Below are 21,673 nucleotides of genomic sequence, written 5' to 3'. Positions count from 1 at the left end.
CCTGATAAATTCATTTCTTTCATATTAGCAAGAGTCCATGAGCTAGTGACGTATGGGATATACATTCCTACCAGGAGGGGCAAAGTTTCCCAAACCTCAAAATGCCTATAAATACACCCCTCACCACACCCACAAATCAGTTTAACGAATAGCCAAGAAGTGGGGTGATAAGAAAGGAGCGAAAGCATAAAAAAATAAGGAATTGGAATAATTGTGGCTTTATACAAAAAAATCATAACCACCACAAAAAGGGTGGGCCTCATGGACTCTTGCTAATATGAAAGAAATGAATTTATCAGGTAAGTTCTTACATAAATTATATTTTCTTTCATGTAATTAGCAAGAGTCCATGAGCTAGTGACGTATGGGATAATGACTACCCAAGATGTGGATCTTTCCACGCAAGAGTCACTAGAGAGGGAGGGATAAAATAAAGACAGCCAATTCCTGCTGAAAATAATCCACACCCAAAATAAAGTTTAATGAAAAACATAAACAGAAGATTCAAACTGAAACCGCTGCCTGAAGTACTTTTCTACCAAAAACTGCTTCAGAAGAAGAAAATACATCAAAATGGTAGAATTTAGTAAAAGTATGCAAAGAGGACCAAGTTGCTGCTTTGCAAATCTGATCAACCGAAGCTTCATTCCTAAACGCCCAGGAAGTAGAAACTGACCTAGTAGAATGAGCTGTAATCCTTTGAGGCAGAGTTTTACCCGACTCGACATAGGCATGATGAATTAAAGATTTCAACCAAGATGCTAAAGAAATGGCAGAAGCTTTCTGGCCTTTTCTAGAACCGGAAAAGATAAATAGACTAGAAGTCTTTCGGAAAGACTTAGTAGCTTCAACATAATATTTCAAAGCTCTAACAACATCCAAAGAATGCAACGATTTTTCCTTAGAATTCTTAGGATTAGGAAATAATGAGGGAACCACAATTTCTCTACTAATGTTGTTGGAATTCACAACCTTAGGCAAAAATTCAAAAGAAGTTCGCAACACCGCCTTATCCTGATGAAAAATCAGAAAAGGAGACTCACAAGAAAGAGCAGATAATTCAGAGACTCTTCTGGCAGAAGAGATCGCCAAAAGGAACAAAACTTTCCAAGAAAGTAATTTAATGTCCAATGAATGCATGGGTTCAAAAGGAGGAGCTTGAAGAGCCCCCAGAACCAAATTCAAACTGCAAGGAGGAGAAATTGACTTAATGACAGGTTTTATACGAACCAAAGCTTGTACAAAACAATGAATATCAGGAAGATTAGCAATCTTTCTGTGAAAAAGAACAGAAAGAGCAGAGATTTGTCCTTTCAAAGAACTTGCGGACAAACCTTTATCTAAACCATCCTGAAGAAACTGTAAAATTCTCGGAATTCTAAAAGAATGCCAAGAAAAATGATGAGAAAGACACCAAGAAATATAAGTCTTCCAGACTCTATAATATATCTCTCTAGATACAGATTTCTGAGCCTGTAACATAGTATTAATCACAGAGTCAGAGAAACCTCTTTGAGCAAGAATCAAGCGTTCAATCTCCATACCTTTAAATTTAAGGATTTGAGATCCTGAAGGAAAAAAGGACCTTGCGACAGAAGGTCTGGTCTTAACGGAAGAGTCCACGGATGGCAAGAGGCCATCCGGACAAGATCCGCATACCAAAACCTGTGAGGCCATGCCGGAGCTACCAGCAGAACAAACGAGCATTCCTTCAGAATCTTGGAGATTACTCTTGGAAGAAGAACTAGAGGCGCAAAGATATAGGCAGGATGATACTTCCAAGGAAGTGATAATGCATCCACTGCCTCCGCCTGAGGATCCCGGGATCTGGACAGATACCTGGGAAGTTTCTTGTTTAGATGAGACGCCATCAGATCTATTTCTGGAAGTTCCCACATTTGAACAATCTGAAGAAATACCTCTGGGTGAAGAGACCATTCGCCCGGATGCAACGTTTGGCGACTGAGATAATCCGCTTCCCAATTGTCTATACCTGGGATATGAACCGCAGAGATTAGACAGGAGCTGGATTCCGCCCAAACCAGAATTCGAGATACTTCTTTCATAGCCAGAGGACTGTGAGTCCCTCCTTGATGATTGATGTATGCCACAGTTGTGACATTGTCTGTCTGAAAACAAATGAACGACTCTCTCTTCAGAAGAGGCCAAGACTGAAGAGCTCTGAAAATTGCACGGAGTTCCAAAATATTGATCAGTAATCTCACCTCCTGAGATTCCCAAACCCCTTGTGCCGTCAGAGACCCCCACACAGCTCCCCAACCTGTAAGACTTGCATCTGTTGAGATTATAGTCCAGGTCGGAAGAACAAAAGAAGCCCCCTGATTAAACGATGGTGATCTGTCCACCACGTCAGAGAATGTCGGACAATCGGTTTTAAAGATATTAATTGAGATATCTTTGTGTAATCCCTGCACCATTGGTTCAGCATACAGAGCTGAAGAGGTCGCATGTGAAAACGAGCAAAGGGGATCGCGTCCAATGCAGCAGTCATAAGACCTAGAATTTCCATGCATAAGGCTACCGAAGGGAATGATTGTGACTGAAGGGTTCGACAAGCTGAAATCAATTTTAGACGTCTCTTGTCTGTCAAAGACAGAGTCATGGACACTGAATCTATCTGGAAACCCAAAAAGGTTACCCTTGTCTGAGGAATCAATGAACTTTTTAGTGAATTGATCCTCCAACCATGATCTTGAAGAAACAACACAAGTCGATTCATATGAGATTCTGCTAAATGTGAAGACTGAGCAAGTACCAAGATATCGTCCAAATAAGGAAATACCACAATACCCTGTTCTCTGATTACAGACAGAAGGGCACGAGAACCTTTGTAAAAATTATTGGAGCTGTAGCTAGGCCAAACGGCAGAGCCACAAACTGGTAATGCTTGTCCAGGAAAGAGAATCTCAGGAACTGATAGTGAGCTGGATGAATCGGAATATGCAGATATGCATCCTGTAAATCTATTGTAGACATATAATGCCCTTGCTGAACAAAAGGCAAGATAGTCCTTACAGTTACCATTTTGAATGTTGGTATCCTTACATAACGATTCAATATTTTTAGATCCAGAACTGGTCTGAAGGAATTCTCCTTCTTTGGTACAATGAAGAGATTCGAATAAAACCCCAGCCCCTGTTCCAGAACTGGAACTGGCATAATTACTTCAGCCAACTCTAGATCTGAAACACATTTCAGAAATGCTTGAGCTTTCACTGGGTTTACTGGGACACGGGAAAGAAAAAATCTCTTTGCAGGAGGTCTTATCTTGAAACCAATTCTGTACCCTTCTGAAACAATGTTCTGAATCCAAAGATTGTGAACAGAATTGATCCAAATTTCTTTGAAAAAACGTAATCTGCCCCCTACCAGCTGAGCTGGAATGAGGGCCGCACCTTCATGTGGACTTAGAAGCTGGCTTTGCTTTTCTAGAAGGCTTGGATTTATTCCAGACTGGAGATGGTTTCCAAACTGAAACTGCTCCTGAGGATGAAGGATCAGGCTTTTGTTCTTTGTTGAAACAAAAGGAACGAAAACGATTATTAGCCCTGTTTTTACCTTTAGATTTTTTATCCTGTGGTAAAAAAGTTCCTTTCCCACCAGTAACAGTTGAGATAATAGAATCCAACCGAGAACCAAATAATTTATTACCCTGGAAAGAAAGGGAAAGTAGAGTCGATTTAGAAGACATATCAGCATTCCAAGTTTTAAGCCATAAAGCTCTTCTAGCTAAAATAGCTAGAGATATAAACCTGACATCAACTCTGATAATATCAAAAATGGCATCACAGATAAAATTATTAGCATGTTGAAGAAGAATAATAATATTATGAGAATCATGATCTGTTACTTGTTGCGCTAAAGTTTCCAACCAAAAAGTTGAAGCTGCAGCAACATCAGCCAATGATATAGCAGGTCTAAGAAGATTACCTGAACACAGATAAGCTTTTCTTAGAAAGGATTCAATTTTCCTATCTAAAGGATCCTAAAAGGAAGTACCATCTGCCGTAGGAATAGTAGTACATTTAGCAAGGGTAGAAATAGCCCCATCAACTTTAGGGATTTTGTCCCAAAACTCTAATCTGTCGGACGGTACAGGATATAATTGCTTAAAACGTTTAGAAGGAGTAAATGAATTACCCAAATTATTCCATTCTCTGGAAATTACTTCAGAAATAGCACCAGGAACAGGAAAAACTTCTGGAATAACCACAGGAGATCTAAAGACCTTGTCTAAACGTTTAGATTTAGTATCAAGAGGACCAGAATCCTCAATTTCTAATGCAATTAGGACTTCTTTAAGTAAAGAACGGATAAATTCCATTTTAAATAAATATGACGATTTATCAGCATCAACCTCAGACAGAATCCTCTGTATCAGAAGAATCATTAGAATCAGAATGATGATGTTCATTTAAAAATTCATCTGTATAAAGAGAAGTTTTAAAAGACTTTTTATGTTTACCAGAAGGAGGAATAACAGACATAGCCTTCTTAATGGATTCAGAAACAAAATCTCTTATGTTATCAGGAACACTCTGAACATTAGATGTTGATGGAACTGCAACAGGTAATGGTACTTTACTAAAGGAAATATTTTCTGCATTAACAAGTTTGTCATGACATTTAATACAAACAACAGCTGGAGGAACAACTACCAAAAGTTTACAGCAGATACACTTAGCTTTGGTAGTTCCAGCACCAGGCAGCGATTTTCCAGTAGTATCTTCTGACTCAGTTGCAACGTGGGACATCTTGCAATATGTAATAGAAAAAACAACATATAAAGCAAAATTGATCAAATTCCTTAAATGACAGTTTCAGGAATGGGAAAAAATGCCAGTGAACAAGCTTCTAGCAACCAGAAGCAACAAATGATGAGACTTAAATAAAGTGGAGACAAAATTGACGCCCACATTATTTGGCGCCTAATGCTATTAGCACCAAAAATGACGCCACATCCGGAACGCCGACATTTTTGGCGCAAAAAACGTCAAAAATGACGCAACTTCCGGCGACACGTATGACGCCAGAAATAGAAAAAGATTCCGCGCCAAGAATGACGCAATAAAATGAAGCATTTTCAGCCCCCGCGAGCCTAACAGCCCACGGGGAAAAAGTCAATTTTTAAGGTAAAAAATTATATATTCAAATGCATTATCCCAAATATGAAACTGACTGACTGAAATAAGGAAATGTTGAACATCCTGAGTCAAGGCAAATAAATGTTTGAATACATATATTTAGAACTTTATAAAAAGTGCCCAACCATAGCTTTAGAGTGTCACAGAAAATAAGACTTACTTACCCCAGGACACTCATCTACATGTTGTAGAAAGCCAAACCAGTACTGAAACGAAAATCAGCAGAGGTAATGGTATAAATATAAGAGTATATCGTCGATCTGAAAAGGGAGGTAAGAGATGAATCTCTACGACCGATAACAGAGAACCCATGAAATAGACCCCGTAGAAGGAGATCATTGAATTCAAACAGGCAATACTCTCCTCACATCCCTCTGACATTCACTGCACGCTGAGAGGAAAACCGGGCTCCAACCTGCTGCGGAGCGCATATCAACGTAGAATCTAGCACAAACTTACTTCACCACCTCCATAGGAGGCAAAGTTTGTAAAACTGATTTGTGGGTGTGGTGAGGGGTGTATTTATAGGCATTTTGAGGTTTGGGAAACTTTGCCCCTCCTGGTAGGAATGTATATCCCATACGTCACTAGCTCATGGACTCTTGCTAATTACATGAAAGAAAAGAATTGCATGACCCAAAAAAACAAAAAAGTAATATCTTTGTATTCTATAAAAACTAAGTATCAAGAATGTGCACTGTTAAATCTACAAGATAAACCAGGTATGTGCAGTGCTCAAGAAAAACAGAATTTATGTTTACCTGATAAATTACTTTCTCCAACGGTGTGTCCGGTCCACGGCGTCATCCTTACTTGTGGGATATTCTCTTCCCCAACAGGAAATGGCAAAGAGCCCAGCAAAGCTGGTCACATGATCCCTCCTAGGCTCCGCCTACCCCAGTCATTCGACCGACGTTAAGGAGGAATATTTGCATAGGAGAAACCATATGATACCGTGGTGACTGTAGTTAAAGAAAATAAATTATCAGACCTGATTAAAAAACCAGGGCGGGCCGTGGACCGGACACACCGTTGGAGAAAGTAATTTATCAGGTAAACATAAATTCTGTTTTCTCCAACATAGGTGTGTCCGGTCCACGGCGTCATCCTTACTTGTGGGAACCAATACCAAAGCTTTAGGACACGGATGAAGGGAGGGAGCAAATCAGGTCACCTAAATGGAAGGCACCACGGCTTGCAAAACCTTTCTCCCAAAAATAGCCTCAGAAGAAGCAAAAGTATCAAACTTGTAAAATTTGGTAAAAGTGTGCAGTGAAGACCAAGTCGCTGCCCTACATATCTGATCAACAGAAGCCTCGTTCTTGAAGGCCCATGTGGAAGCCACAGCCCTAGTGGAATGAGCTGTGATTCTTTCAGGAGGCTGCCGTCCGGCAGTCACATAAGCCAATCTGATGATGCTTTTAATCCAAAAAGAGAGAGAGGTAGAAGTTGCTTTTTGACCTCTCCTTTTACCAGAATAAACAACAAACAAGGAAGATGTTTGTCTAAAATCCTTTGTAGCATCTAAATAGAATTTTAGAGCGCGAACAACATCCAAATTGTGCAACAAACGTTCCTTCTTCGAAACTGGTTTCGGACACAAAGAAGGTACGACTATCTCCTGGTTAATGTTTTTGTTAGAAACAACTTTTGGAAGAAAACCAGGTTTAGTACGTAAAACCACCTTATCTGCATGGAACACCAGATAAGGAGGAGAACACTGCAGAGCAGATAATTCTGAAACTCTTCTAGCAGAAGAAATTGCAACCAAAAACAAAACTTTCCAAGATAATAACTTAATATCAACGGAATGTAAGGGTTCAAACGGAACCCCCTGAAGAACTGAAAGAACTAAGTTGAGACTCCAAGGAGGAGTCAAAGGTTTGTAAACAGGCTTGATTCTAACCAGAGCCTGAACAAAGGCTTGAACATCTGGCACAGCTGCCAGCTTTTTGTGAAGTAACACAGACAAGGCAGAAATCTGTCCCTTCAAGGAACTTGCAGATAATCCTTTCTCCAATCCTTCTTGAAGAAAGGATAGAATCTTAGGAATCTTTACCTTGTCCCAAGGGAATCCTTTAGATTCACACCAACAGATATATTTTTTCCATATTTTGTGGTAAATTTTTCTAGTTACAGGCTTTCTGGCCTGAACAAGAGTATCAATAACAGAATCTGAGAACCCTCGTTTTGATAAGATCAAGCGTTCAATCTCCAAGCAGTCAGCTGGAGTGAGACCAGATTCGGATGTTCGAACAGACCTTGAACAAGAAGGTCTCGTCTCAAAGGTAGCTTCCATGGTGGAGCCGATGACATATTCACCAGATCTGCATACCAAGTCCTGCGTGGCCACGCAGGAGCTATCAAGATCACCGACGCCCTCTCTTGATTGATCCTGGCTACCAGCCTGGGGATGAGAGGAAACGGCGGGAATACATAAGCTAGTTTGAAGGTCCAAGGTGCTACTAGTGCATCTACTAGAGTCGCCTTGGGATCCCTGGATCTGGACCCGTAGCAAGGAACCTTGAAGTTCTGACGAGAGGCCATCAGATCCATGTCTGGAATGCCCCACAGTTGAGTAATTTGGGCAAAGATTTCCGGATGGAGTTCCCACTCCCCCGGATGTAATGTCTGACGACTCAGAAAATCCGCTTCCCAATTTTCCACTCCTGGGATGTGGATTGCAGATAGGTGGCAGGAGTGAGTCTCCGCCCATTGAATGATTTTGGTCACTTCTTCCATCGCCAGGGAACTCCTTGTTCCCCCCTGATGGTTGATGTACGCAACAGTCGTCATGTTGTCTGATTGAAACCGTATGAACTTGGCCTTTGCTAGCTGAGGCCAAGCCTTGAGAGCATTGAATATCGCTCTCAGTTCCAGAATATTTATCGGTAGAAGAGATTCTTCCCGAGACCAAAGACCCTGAGCTTTCAGGGGACCCCAGACCGCGCCCCAGCCCATCAGACTGGCGTCGGTCGTGACAATGACCCACTCTGGTCTGCGGAAGGTCATCCCTTGTGACAGGTTGTCCAGGGACAGCCACCAACGGAGTGAGTCTCTGGTCCTCTGATTTACTTGTATCTTCGGAGACAAGTCTGTATAGTCCCCATTCCACTGACTGAGCATGCACAGTTGTAATGGTCTTAGATGAATGCGCGCAAAAGGAACTATGTCCATTGCCGCTACCATCAAACCTATTACTTCCATGCACTGCGCTATGGAAGGAAGAGGAACGGAATGAAGTGTTTGACAAGAGTTTAGAAGTTTTGTTTTTCTGGCCTCTGTCAGAAAAATCCTCATTTCTAAGGAGTCTATTATTGTTCCCAAGAAGGGAACCCTTGTCGACGGAGATAGAGAACTCTTTTCCACGTTCACTTTCCATCCGTGAGATCTGAGAAAGGCCAGGACTATGTCCGTGTGAGCCTTTGCTTGAGGAAGGGACGACGCTTGAATCAGAATGTCGTCCAAGTAAGGAACTACTGCAATGCCCCTTGGTCTTAGTACCGCTAGAAGGGACCCTAGTACCTTTGTGAAAATCCTTGGAGCAGTGGCTAATCCGAAAGGAAGCGCCACGAACTGGTAATGCTTGTCCAGGAATGCGAACCTTAGGAACCGATGATGTTCCTTGTGGATAGGAATATGTAGATACGCATCCTTTAAATCCACCGTGGTCATGAATTGACCTTCCTGGATGGAAGGAAGAATTGTTCGAATGGTTTCCATTTTGAACGATGGAACCTTGAGAAACTTGTTTAAGATCTTGAGATCTAAGATTGGTCTGAACGTTCCCTCTTTTTTGGGAACTATGAACAGATTGGAGTAGAACCCCATCCCTTGTTCTCCTAATGGAACAGGATGAATCACTCCCATTTTTAACAGGTCTTCTACACAATGTAAGAATGCCTGTCTCTTTATATGGTCTGAAGACAATTGAGACCTGTGGAACCTCCCCCTTGGGGGAAGCCCCTTGAATTCCAGAAGATAACCTTGGGAGACTATTTCTAGTGCCCAAGGATCCAGAACATCTCTTGCCCAAGCCTGAGCAAAGAGAGAGAGTCTGCCCCCCACCAGATCCGGTCCCGGATCGGGGGCCAACATTTCATGCTGTCTTGGTAGCAGTGGCAGGTTTCTTGGCCTGCTTTCCCTTGTTCCAGCCTTGCATTGGTCTCCAGGCTGGCTTGGCTTGAGAAGTATTACCCTCTTGCTTAGAGGACGTAGCACTTGGGGCTGGTCCGTTTCTACGAAAGGGACGAAAATTAGGTTTATTTTTGGCCTTGAAAGACCTATCCTGAGGAAGGGCGTGGCCCTTACCCCCAGTGATATCAGAGATAATCTCTTTCAAGTCAGGGCCAAACAGCGTTTTCCCCTTGAAAGGAATGTTAAGTAGTTTGTTCTTGGAAGACGCATCCGCTGACCAAGATTTCAACGCTAACCTAGCCAATTGCAAAGTGGCGTCTAGGGTGAAAGAATTGGCCAATTTGAGAGCACGGATTCTGTCCATAATCTCCTCATAAGGAGGAGAATCACTATCGATCGCCTTTACTAGCTCATCGAACCAGAAACACGCGGCTGTAGTGACAGGGACAATGCATGAAATTGGTTGTAGAAGGTAACCTTGCTGAACAAACATCTTTTTAAGCAAACCTTCTAATTTTTTATCCATAGGATCTTTGAAAGCACAACTATCTTCTATGGGTATAGTGGTGCGTTTGTTTAAAGTAGAAACCGCTCCCTCGACCTTGGGGACTGTCTGCCATAAGTCCTTTCTGGGGTCGACCATAGGAAACAATTTTTTAAATATGGGGGGAGGGACGAAAGGTATACCAGGCCTTTCCCATTCTTTATTTACAATGTCCGCCACCCGCTTGGGTATAGGAAAAGCTTCTGGGAGCCCCGGGACCTCTAGGAACTTGTCCATTTTACATAGTTTCTCTGGGATGATCAAATTCTCACAATCATCCAGAGTGGATAATACCTCCTTAAGCAGAGCGCGGAGATGTTCCAACTTAAATTTAAATGTAATCACATCGGGTTCAGCTTGTTGAGAAATTTTCCCTGAATCTGAAATTTCTCCCTCAGACAAAACCTCCCTGGCCCCCTCAGACTGGTGTAGGGGCATTTCAGAACCATTATCATCAGCGTCCCCATGCTCTTCAGTATCTAAAACAGAGCAGTCGCGCTTGCGCTGATAAGTGGGCATTTTGGCTAAAATGTTTTTGATAGAATTATCCATTACAGCCGTTAATTGTTGCATAGTAAGGAGTATTGGCGCGCTAGATGTACTAGGGGCCTCCTGAGTGGGCAAGACTGGTGTAGACGAAGGAGGGAATGATGCAGTACCATGCTTACTCCCCTCACTTGAGGAATCATCTTGGGCATCATTTTCAGTGTCACATAAATCACATCTATTTAAATGAGAAGGAACCTTGGCTTCCCCACATTCAGAACACAGTCTATCTGGTAGTTCAGACATGTTAAACAGGCATAAACTTGATAACAAAGTAAAAAAAACGTTTTAAAATAAAACCGTTACTGTCACTTTAAATTTTAAACTGAACACACTTTATTACTGCAATTGCGAAAAAGTATGAAGGAATTGTTCAAAATTTCACCACAGTGTCTTAAAGCCTTAAAAGTATTGCACACCAAATTTGGAAGCTTTAACCCTTAAAATAACGGAACCGGAGCCGTTTTTATCTTTAACCCCTTTACAGTCCCTGGTATCTGCTTTGCTGAGACCCAACCAAGCCCAAAGGGGAATACGATACCAAATGACGCCTTCAGAAAGTCTTTTCTATGTATCAGAGCTCCTCACACATGCGACTGCATGTCATGCTTCTCAAAAACAAGTGCGCAATACCGGCGCGAAAATGAGGCTCTGCCTATGATTAGGGAAAGCCCCTAGAGAATAAGGTGTCTAAAACAGTGCCTGCCGATATTATTTTACAAAAATACCCAGATTAAATGATTCCTCAAGGCTAAATATGTGTATATATGAATCGATTTAGCCCAGAAAATGTCTACAGTCTTAATAAGCCCTTGTGAAGCCCTTATTTACTGTCTGAATAAAAATGGCTTACCGGATCCCATAGGGAAAATGACAGCTTCCAGCATTACATCGTCTTGTTAGAATGTGTCATACCTCAAGCAGCAAAAGACTGCTCACTGTTCCCCCAACTGAAGTTAATTCCTCTCAACAGTCCTGTGTGGAACAGCCATGGATTTTAGTAACGGTTGCTAAAATCATTTTCCTCTTACAAACAGAAATCTTCATCTCTTTTCTGTTTCAGAGTAAATAGTACATACCAGCACTATTTTAAAATAACAAACTCTTGATTGAATAAAAAAAACTACAGTTAAACACTAAAAAACTCTAAGCCATCTCCGTGGAGATGTTGCCTGTACAACGGCAAAGAGAATGACTGGGGTAGGCGGAGCCTAGGAGGGATCATGTGACCAGCTTTGCTGGGCTCTTTGCCATTTCCTGTTGGGGAAGAGAATATCCCACAAGTAAGGATGACGCCGTGGACCGGACACACCTATGTTGGAGAAATATATTTCTAAATGACTAGGATTCTTAGATCTGACTAAACATGAAAACAGACCTACAAAGTACCAATAATGCTAATTTGAAACTTTGTTATATATATATATATATATATATATATATATATATATATATATATATATATATATATATATATACACACACACATATATATATATATATATATACACACACACACACACATACAGTTGTGCTCTTAAGTTTACATACCCTGGCAGAATTTATGATTGGCCATTTTTCTGAAAATTTGAATGATAACACAAAAACTTTTCTTTCACTCATGGTTAGTGTTTGGCTGAAGCCATTTATTATCAATCAACTGTGTTTACTCTTTTTAAATCATAGTGACAACAGAAACTACCCAAATGACCCTAATCAAAAGTTTACATACCTTGGTGATTTTGGCCTGATGACATGCACACAAGTTGACACAAAGGGGTTTGAATGGCTATTTAAAGGTAACAATCCTCATCTGTTTTGTTTGCTTGTAATTAGTGTGTGTTTATAAAAGGTCAATGAGTTTCTGGACTCCTGACAGACCCTTGCATCTTTCATCCAGTGCTGCACTGACATTTCTGGATTCTCAGTCATGGGGAAAGAAAAGAATTGTCAAAGGATCTGTGGGAAAAAGGTAGTTGAACTGTATAAAACAGGAAAGGGATATAAAAAGATATCCAAGGAATTGAGAATACAAATCAGGAGTGTTCAAACTAATCAAAAAGTGGAAAAGCGTTCTGTTTGATAACATACTGCATTCATCTTGCCATCAATTCTGACCAAATATCCTGTGCCTTTGTAGTTCACACATCCCCAAAACATCAGCGATCCACCTCCTTGCTTCACAGTAGGAATGGTGTACCTTTCATCATAGGCCTTGTTGACTCCTCTGCAAATGTAACGTTTATGGTTGTGGCCAAAAAGCTCAATTTTGGTCTCATCACTCCACATGACTTTGTGCCAGAAGGTTTGAGGCTTGTCTCTGTGCTGTTTGGCATATTGTAAGCGGGATACTTTGCGGCATTTGCGTAGTAATGGCTTTCTTCTGGCGACTCGACCATGCAGCCCATCTTTCTTCAAGTGCCTCCTTATTGTGCATCTTGAAACAGCCACACCACAAGTCCTGTATTTCACCTGAAGTTATTTGTGGATTTGTCTTTGCATCCCGAACAATTTTCCTGGCAGTTGTGGCTGAAATTTTAGTTGGTCTACCTGACCGTGGTTTGGTTTCAACAGGACCCCACATTTTCCACTTCTTTATTAGAGTTTGAACACTGCTGATTTGCATTTTCAATTCCTTGGATATCTTTTTATATCCCTTTCCTGTTTTATACAGTTCAACTACCTTTTCCCGCAGATCCTTTGACAATTCTTTTGCTTTCCCCATGACTCAGAATCCAGAATCGGCACTGCAGCACTGGATGAACGATGCAAGGGTCTGTTAGGAGTCCAGAAACTCATTGACCTTTTATACACACACACTAATTACAAGAAAACAGATCACAGGTGAGGATGGTTAACTTTAATATACATTCAAACCCCTTTGTATCAACTTGTGTGCATGTAATCAGGCCAAAATCACCAGGGTATGTAAACTTTTGATCAGGGTCATTTGGGTAGTTTCTTTTGTCATTCTGATTTAAAAAGAGTAAACACAGTTGATTGATAATAAATGGCTTCAGCCAAACACTAACCATGAGTGAAAGAAAAGTTTTTGTGTTATCATTCATATTCTCTGAAAAATGGCCAACAAATCATAAATTCTGCCAGGGTATGTAAACTTATGAGCACAACTGTAGGTATGCATGTATAAATATATATATATATATATATATATATATATATATATATATATATATATATATATATATAACACTCATGCACAAAAAATAATCTTATGGTATCCAAAAAAATAATTTTGCTCAGACATCATCCTTACCTGTTGAACATACCGGTCTGTAGTCTTCCACATGTAATAATATTCTATTATGCTGGTCAGAGATTTCCATGGCAACTAGAGAATAGAGACTGTATTAAGTACAAAAATAGCTATGGTCAGGAAATTCACTTTCTATAAAAAGACAACCAAAAGAAAATTATTTTTTCCCTCCCTGTACTTACCAGTAAACCATTTAACCTGTAAAAATCCCTCATCTTGCCCCAAGCAGAAGAAAAAATGTCTCACTCTACATCTGTCTCTAGTATGTGAGTATTTTTATACATGACTGAAGGTTAAAAACACCTCTCTCTCGTACTAGTTCCATAAACACAAAGAAACAGTAAACACCTTGACATTTTAATATAAAAAACAAAATGTATACTTACCTGATAAATTTCTTTCTTTCCGGATATGGCAAGTCCACAACGTCACCATTTACTGTTCGGAATATCACTCCTGGCCAGCAGGAGGAGGCAAAGAGCACCACAGCAAAGCTGTTAAACATCACTTCCCTTCCCACAAACCTTAGTCATTCAACCAAAGGGAAATGGAAACAAAGGAATAATACAAAAGGCGTAGAGGTGCCTGACGTTTAGTCAAAATAACCCACAATGGGGTCGTGGACCCACCATATCCGGAAAGAAATTTATCAGGTAAGCGTAAATTTTGTTTTCTTTCCCAAGATATGGTGAGTCCACAACATCATCATTTAAGCTTTGATGAATGAAAGCACGGTTTTTAAAAATACTATTATAAACAGGGGCACTTTCAATCATCAAAGTTTAGAAAGCAGACGTTTTGTTTAAAAAAAACTTTCTTCATTTCACAGCCGGAGCAGCTTCCCCTACCCAGAGATCCTCTCTTCACACGTCAGCAATGACTAATCCGGCTTCCTCCAATCATGGCATGGCCTCAGGCAATGACTCCCCTGTGGGGAAAGCCGTGATTGGAGGAAGCCGAATTAGTCATTGCTGACGTGTGAAGAGACGATCTCCGGGTGGGGGAAGCTGCTCCCGCTGTGAAAATAAGAAAGCTACGTTTTTAAACAAAATTTATATCAAAAATGGCATCACAAATAAAATAATTAGCATGTAGCAGTAAACGAACAATGCTAGACAAATCAAAATCCAATTCTTGTTGCGCTAAATTTTCCAACCAAAAAGTTGATGCAGCTGCAACATCAGCCAAAGAAATTGCAGGCCTGAGAAGATGACCTGAATATAAATAGGCTTTCCTTAGATAAGATTCAAGTTTCCTATCTAAAGGATCTTTAAAAGATGTACTATCTTCCATAGGAATAGTGGTACGTTTAGCAAGAGTTGAAATAGCCCCATCAACTTTGGGGATCTTTTCCCAAAACTCTATTGTAACTGCTGGTAATGGATACAATTTTTTAAACCTTGAAGAAGGAATAAAAGTACCACCAGGCCTATGCCATTCCTTAGAAATCATATCAGAAATAGCATCAAGAACTGGAAAAACCTCTGGAGTAACCACAGGAGGCTTAAAAACAGAATTTAAACGTTTACTAGTTTTAATATCAAGAGGACTAGTCTCCTCAATATCCAATGTAATCGCCACTTCTTTTAACAAAGAACGAATAAATACTCCATTTTAAATAAATAACTAGATTTATCAGTGTCAATATCTGAGGAAGGATCTTCTGAATCAGATAGATCCTCATCAGAGGAGGATAATTCAGTATGTTGTTGGTCATTTGAAATTTCATCAACCTTATGAGAAGTTTTAAAAGACCTTTTACGTTTATTAGAAGGCGGGATGGCAGACAAAGCCTTCTGAATAGAATCAGCAATAAATTCTTTTAAATTCACAGGTATATCTTGTACATTAGATGTTGAAGGAACAGCAACAGGCAATATACTATTACTGATGGACACATTATCTGCATGTAAAAGTTTATCATGACAACTATTACAAACCACAGTCGGAGATATAATCTCCACAAGTTTACAACAAATGCACTTAGCTTTGGTAGAACTGATATCAGCCAGCAGAGTTCCAACAGATACTTCTGAGACAGGATCAGATTGAGACATCTTGCAAAATGTAAGAGAAAAAAACAACATATAAAGCAAAATGATCAATTTCCTTGTATGGCAGTTTCAGGAATGGGAAAAAATGCAAACAGCATAGCCCTCTGATATAGAAAAAAAGGCAAGAGGCATATAGGAATGGGGATTTAAATAATGAAATTTTTTGGCGCCAAGTATGACGCACAACTTAACAGAAAATTTTTTGGCGCTAACAACATCTGGAAATGATACACTCGCGTCACTAACAATGCAACCTTGTGCAAAGAATTCGGCGTAAACAAAAAATGTTTCGTCATCTGACGTACCTTCGCGCCAAAAAAATTCCAGCGCCAAAAATGACGCAATAAACTTTGGCATTCTGCGCACCCGCGGGCTTAATTTTGCCAGCAAATTTTGAAAGAAAAAAGCAGTCAAATTGAAAAAAAGACTAAACCCCAGGTAAGAAAAAAAATTCCTAAATCTGTTTTTTTTTCCCAAATATGAAACTGACAGTCTGCAAAAGGAAATACATGAACCTGACTCATGGCAAATATAAGTACAATACATATATTTAGAACTTTATATTAAGCATAAAGTGCCAAAACCATAGCTAAGGTGTCTTAAAGGGCCACTAAACCCAAAATCTTTCTTTCATGATTCAGATAGAGAATACAAATTTAAACAACATTACAATTTACTTCTAGTATTTATTTTGCTTCCTTTTTTAGATATACTTAGTTGAAGAAAAAGAAATGCACATGGTGAGCCAATCACACAAGGCTTCTATGTGCAGCAACCAATCAGCAGCTACTGAGCATATCTAGATATGCTTTTCAGCAAAGAATATCAAGAGAATAAAACAAATTAGATAATATAAGTTAATTAGAAAGATGTTTAAAATTGAATTCTCTTTCTAAATCATGAAAGAAAAAATGTGGGTGTCATGTCCCTTTAAGTAATAAAAACATACTTACCAAAAGACATCCATCCACATATAGCAGATAGCCAAACCAGTACTGAAACAGTTATCAGTAGAGATAATGGTATATGAGAGTATATTGTCAATCTGAAAAGGGAGGTAGGAGATGAATCTCTATGACCGATAACAGAGAACCTATGAAATAGATCTCCCGTGAGGAAAACCATTGCATTTAATAGGTGATACTCCCTTCACATCCCTCTGAGAGGAATCGGGCTTCAAAATGCTGAGAAGCGCATATCAACGTAGCACAAACTTACTTCACCACCTCCATAGGAGGCAAAGTTTGTAAAACTGAATTGTGGGTGTGGTGAGGGGTGTATTTATAGGCATTTTGAGGTTTGGGAAACTTTACCCTTCCTGATAAGAAATCCTAGTCCCCAGTAAAAAAATCATGAACAACACGCACAACCATCAAGTTGTGCACAAACGTTTCTTATGAGAGCAAAGATGAGGACATAGATAAGGAACAAGTTCCTGATTAATATTTCAATTGGAAACCACTTAGGACGAAGAACCACCTTATCTGAAATAAAATAAGGTGAAGCAGACTGCAAAGCCGAGAGTTCCGAAACTCTCAGAGCAGAAGAGATAGCAAAAGAAAGAAAACATTTCGAAGATAAAAACTTAATATCTATGGAATGCAATGTCTCAAACTGAGTCTGCTGCAAAATCTTAAAAACAAGGCTAAGGCACCAAAAAAAGTAACAAACTTAAACACAGGTCTGATACTAACCAGGGCCTGACAAAAAGATTACACAACTGGCACATCCGCCAGACACTTGTGCAACAATTGGATAATGCAGAAATCTGACCCTTCAGAAAACTGACTGTATAACCCTTCTCCAGACCTACCTGGGAAAGGGACCAAATCTCAGGAATCCTGACCCTACTTCTAAGAGTAGTTCTTGGATTCACACCAAAAAAGGTAATTCCGCCATACCTTATGGTAAAAACCACGCTTAGACAGAACTAATCGTTCAATTTTCAAGTAGAGAGCTTCAGAGAAAACGAAATTTGGATGAAGGAATGGACCCTAAATTAGAAGGTCCTTCCTTACGGACACCTTCAAGGAGGAAGAGATAACATCTCCATAAAGGTCTGCATACCAGATCCTGTGAGAACATGCAGGAACTATTAAAAACATAATTTATGTAAGAACTTACCTGATAAGTTAATTTCTTTCATATTGGCAAGAGTCCATGAGCTAGTGACGTATGGGATATTTAATCCTACCAGGAAGGGCAAAGTTTCCCAAACCTCAAAATGCCTATAAATACACCTCCCACCACACCCACAACTCAATTTAACGAATAGCCAATACGTGCTAAAGTTAAGGAGTAAAATAAAAGCATACAAAAAAAAAGGAACTGGAAATATAATTGTGCTTTTATAAAAAAAAAAAACATAACCAGCATAAAAAAGGGTGGGCCTCATGGACTCTTGCCAATACGAAAGAAATTAATTTATCAGGTAAGTTCTTACATAAATTAGGTTCTTTCATGCAATTGGCAAGAGTCCATGAGCTAGTGACGTATGAGATAGAAATACCCAAGATGTGGAAGTCCACAGAAGAGTCACTAGAGAGGGAGGGATAAAATAACAGCAGCTATTTCCGCTGAGAAAATTAAATCCAAACAAAAAAATAAGTCTTTCTTAAAAATGTTAAGAAAAAAACTTAAATCATAAGCAGAAAAATCAAACAGACAGCTGCCTGAAGAACTTTTCTACCAAAGATTTCTCCTGAAGAAGCAAATACATCAAAATGGTAAACTTTAGTAAATGAATGCATAGAAGACCAAGTTGCTGCTTTGCAAATCTGATCAACTGAAGCGTCATTCTTAAAAGCCCAAGAAGTGGCGACTGATCTAGTAGAATGAGCTGTAATTCTCTGAGGCGGAGACTGCCCCGCCTCCAAATATGCCTTGTGAATCAAAAGCTTTAACCAAGATGCCAAAAAAATAGCAGAGGCTTTCTGACCTTTCCTGGAACCAGAAAACAACAACAAATAGACTAGAAGTCTTTCTAAAATCCTTAGTAGCTTCGAAATAGTATTTCAAAGCTCTTACAACATCTAAAGAATGTAAAGATCTTTCAAGAGCATTCATAAGATTAGGACACAAAGAAGCAACAACAATTTCCCTACTAATGTTGTTAGAATTCACAACTTTAGGAAGAAATTTAAACTAAGCCCGCAAAACAGCCTTATCCTGATGGAAAATGAGAAAGGGAGACTCAAAAGAGAGAGCAGACAATTCAGAAACTCTTCTAGCTGAAGAGATAGCCAAAAGAAACAACATTTTCCAAGAAAGTAGTTTAATATCCAAAGAATGCATAGGCTCAAAAGGAGGAGCCTGCAAAGCCTTCAAAACCACATTAAGACTCCAAGGAGGAGAGATTGATTTAATAACAGGCTTGATACGAACCAAAGCCTGAACAAAACAGTGAATATCAGGAAGTTTAGCAATCTTTCTATGAAATAAAACAGAAAGAGCAGAGATTTGTCCCTTCAAAGTACTTGCAGACAAACCTTTATCCAAACCATCCTGAAGAAACTGTAAAATTCTAGGAATTCTAAAAGAATGCCAAGAGATTTTATGAGAAGAACACCATGAAATTTAGGCTTTTCAAACCGGATAATAAATCTTCCTTGAAACAGACTTACGAGCCTGTAGCATACTATTAATCACTGAGTAAGAGAAACCTCTACGACTAAGCACTAAGCATTTAATTTCCATGTCTTCAAATTTAGCAATTTGAGATCCTGATGGAAAAACGGCTTTTGAGACAGAAGGTCTGGCCTTAAAGGAAGTGGCCAAGGTTGGCAACTGGACATCTGGACAAGATCCGCATACCAAAACTTGTAAGGCCATGCTGGTGCTATCAGAAACACGTGATTATTCCATTATGATCTTGGAGATCACCCTTGGAAGAACTACTAGAGGCGGAAAAATTTAAGCAGGTTGGTAAAACCAAGGAACTGCCAACGCATCCACCATCTCCAAATATAAAAGTCAGACAAAATGATCTCCTCAATAAATCCTCAATTTTATTATTTCAAATAACAGGAACAGACAATGTCACAACGTTTCGGGGCCAGTGCCCCTTAATCATGTGATAAAAACAATCATTACACACCTGAGTTATATAGGCAGGTACCTGGGAGTTAACCCTTCCAATCTCAAAGCAATCAATTAGATGAGTATAGCGCCCTCTTTAGAAACAGTGTGTTTAAGACCAAATGTTAAAAACAGCTAAGAGGCCAAAATCTATCTAAGTTAAACATAACCACCCTAATTTGTCATATGGTTTATGTTATAAGCAACAAAATATTGTGCAAGAATTCAAATAGATAACAGCAATAAAATTATGCTAAACACAATAGCTTATCACGTATACACAGCAGAATTTAGCAAGCATAAATTAAAGTGTACTTATATAGCTTCAAAATGCAGCATCTGCAGAATCCACATCCTCAAATCAGATAGAACAATCTAAAACACAAAAGGACAATGTATTGAAGTTAGTTACATAAAATAACAGAAAAGATATTAACTTAATAAAATGGTGTCCAATCAATCTCTCTGTTCATCCCCTTAGGCTCCGTCTAGGGGTGTGGCTTTGCTCGATCACCTGGAACCTAAGTTGGTTTACCTTATGGCCTGCAGATACAAAATGATGGGCAACAGGGGCAGTGTGTACCTTGCATCTTATGTTACTTTTGTGTTCTGTAATGCGGTCCCCCACGCGTCTAGTGGACTCACCAACAGACACGCCCACAAGGACACTTTATCAAATACACAACAAATCTCCGCCTGAGGATCCCTGGACCTGGAAAGGTATCTAGGAAGCAATCAGATCTATTTCGGGAAGACCCCACATTTGCACAATGTGACAAAATACATCTGGATAGAGAGCCCACTCTCCTGGGTGTAAAGACTGATGGCTGAGATAATCCGCTTCCCAATTGTCTACACCTGGGATATGTATCGCAGAAATTAGACAGGAGTTGGATTCCGCCCAAGAAAGTATCCGAGATACTTCTTTCATTGCTAAAGGACTGTGAGTCCCACCCTGATGATTGACATATGCCACAGTTGTGATATTGTCTGTCTGAAACGAATGAATGATTCTCTCCAATAGAGGCCAAGCCTGAAGAGCCCTGAGAATAGCACAGAGTTCTAAAATATTGATTGGTAACCTCGCCTCTTGAGGCAACCAAACTCCTTGTGCTGTCAGAGACCCCCAAACAGCTCCCCAACCTGTGAGACTTGCATCTGTTGAAATCACAGTCCAGTAAGGACGAACAAAAGAGGCCCCTTGAATAATCCGATGGTCTAACCACCAAGTCAGAGAGAGTTGAGTGCTGGGATTTAAGAATATCAATCGTGATATCAAAGTATAATCCCTGCACCATTAATTCGGCATGCAAAGCTGCAGAGGTCTCATATGAAAATGAGGGGATTACGTCCGATGCTGCAGTCATGACACCTAAAACTTCCATGAACATAGCCACTGAAGGGAATGATCGAGACGGAAGGTTTAGACAGGTTGAAACCAACTTAAAACGTCTCTTGTCTGTTAAAGACAGGGTCATGGATACTGAATCTATCTGGAAACCTAAAATGGTGACCCTTGTCTGAGGAATCAAGAAACTCTTTGGAAAATTGATCCTCCAACCATGTCTTTGAAGAAACAATAAGTTGATTTGTGTGAGATTCTGCTAAATGAAAAGATTGAGCCAGAACCAAGATATCGTCCAAATAAGGAAACACCGCATTACCCTGCTCTCTGATTACAGATAGAAGGGCACTGAGAACCTTCGAAAAGATTATTGGAGCTGTCGCTAGGCCAAATGGAAGAGCAACAAACTGGTAATGCTTGTCTAGAAAAGAGAATCCCAGAAACTGATAGTGGTCTGGATGAATCGGAATATGAAGATATGCATCCTGTAAGTCTATTGAGGACATGTAATGACCTTGCTGAACAAAA

The 21,673-nt window shown here is 39.8% G+C and overlaps 1 protein-coding gene across 4 annotated transcripts in view; it reads right to left on the bottom strand.

The window, feature by feature from the left end:
- MTA1 (metastasis associated 1) overlaps positions 1-21,673 on the bottom strand; it is a 732,036-nt gene that overhangs the window by 325,940 nt on the left and 384,423 nt on the right. For all 4 annotated transcript variants that reach the window (XM_053697863.1, XM_053697862.1, XM_053697866.1 and 1 more), the window contains one exon: positions 13,670-13,744. In XM_053697863.1, coding sequence (XP_053553838.1) covers positions 13,670-13,744 — 75 coding nt within the window. The remainder of the gene's footprint in view (positions 1-13,669; positions 13,745-21,673) is intronic.

Source organism: Bombina bombina, chromosome 1, assembly GCF_027579735.1.
Source record: "Bombina bombina isolate aBomBom1 chromosome 1, aBomBom1.pri, whole genome shotgun sequence".
NCBI lineage: Eukaryota > Metazoa > Chordata > Amphibia > Anura > Bombinatoridae > Bombina > Bombina bombina.
Note: the sequence above shows the minus strand (reverse complement) of the source record. Positions and strands in the feature narration are given on the sequence as shown.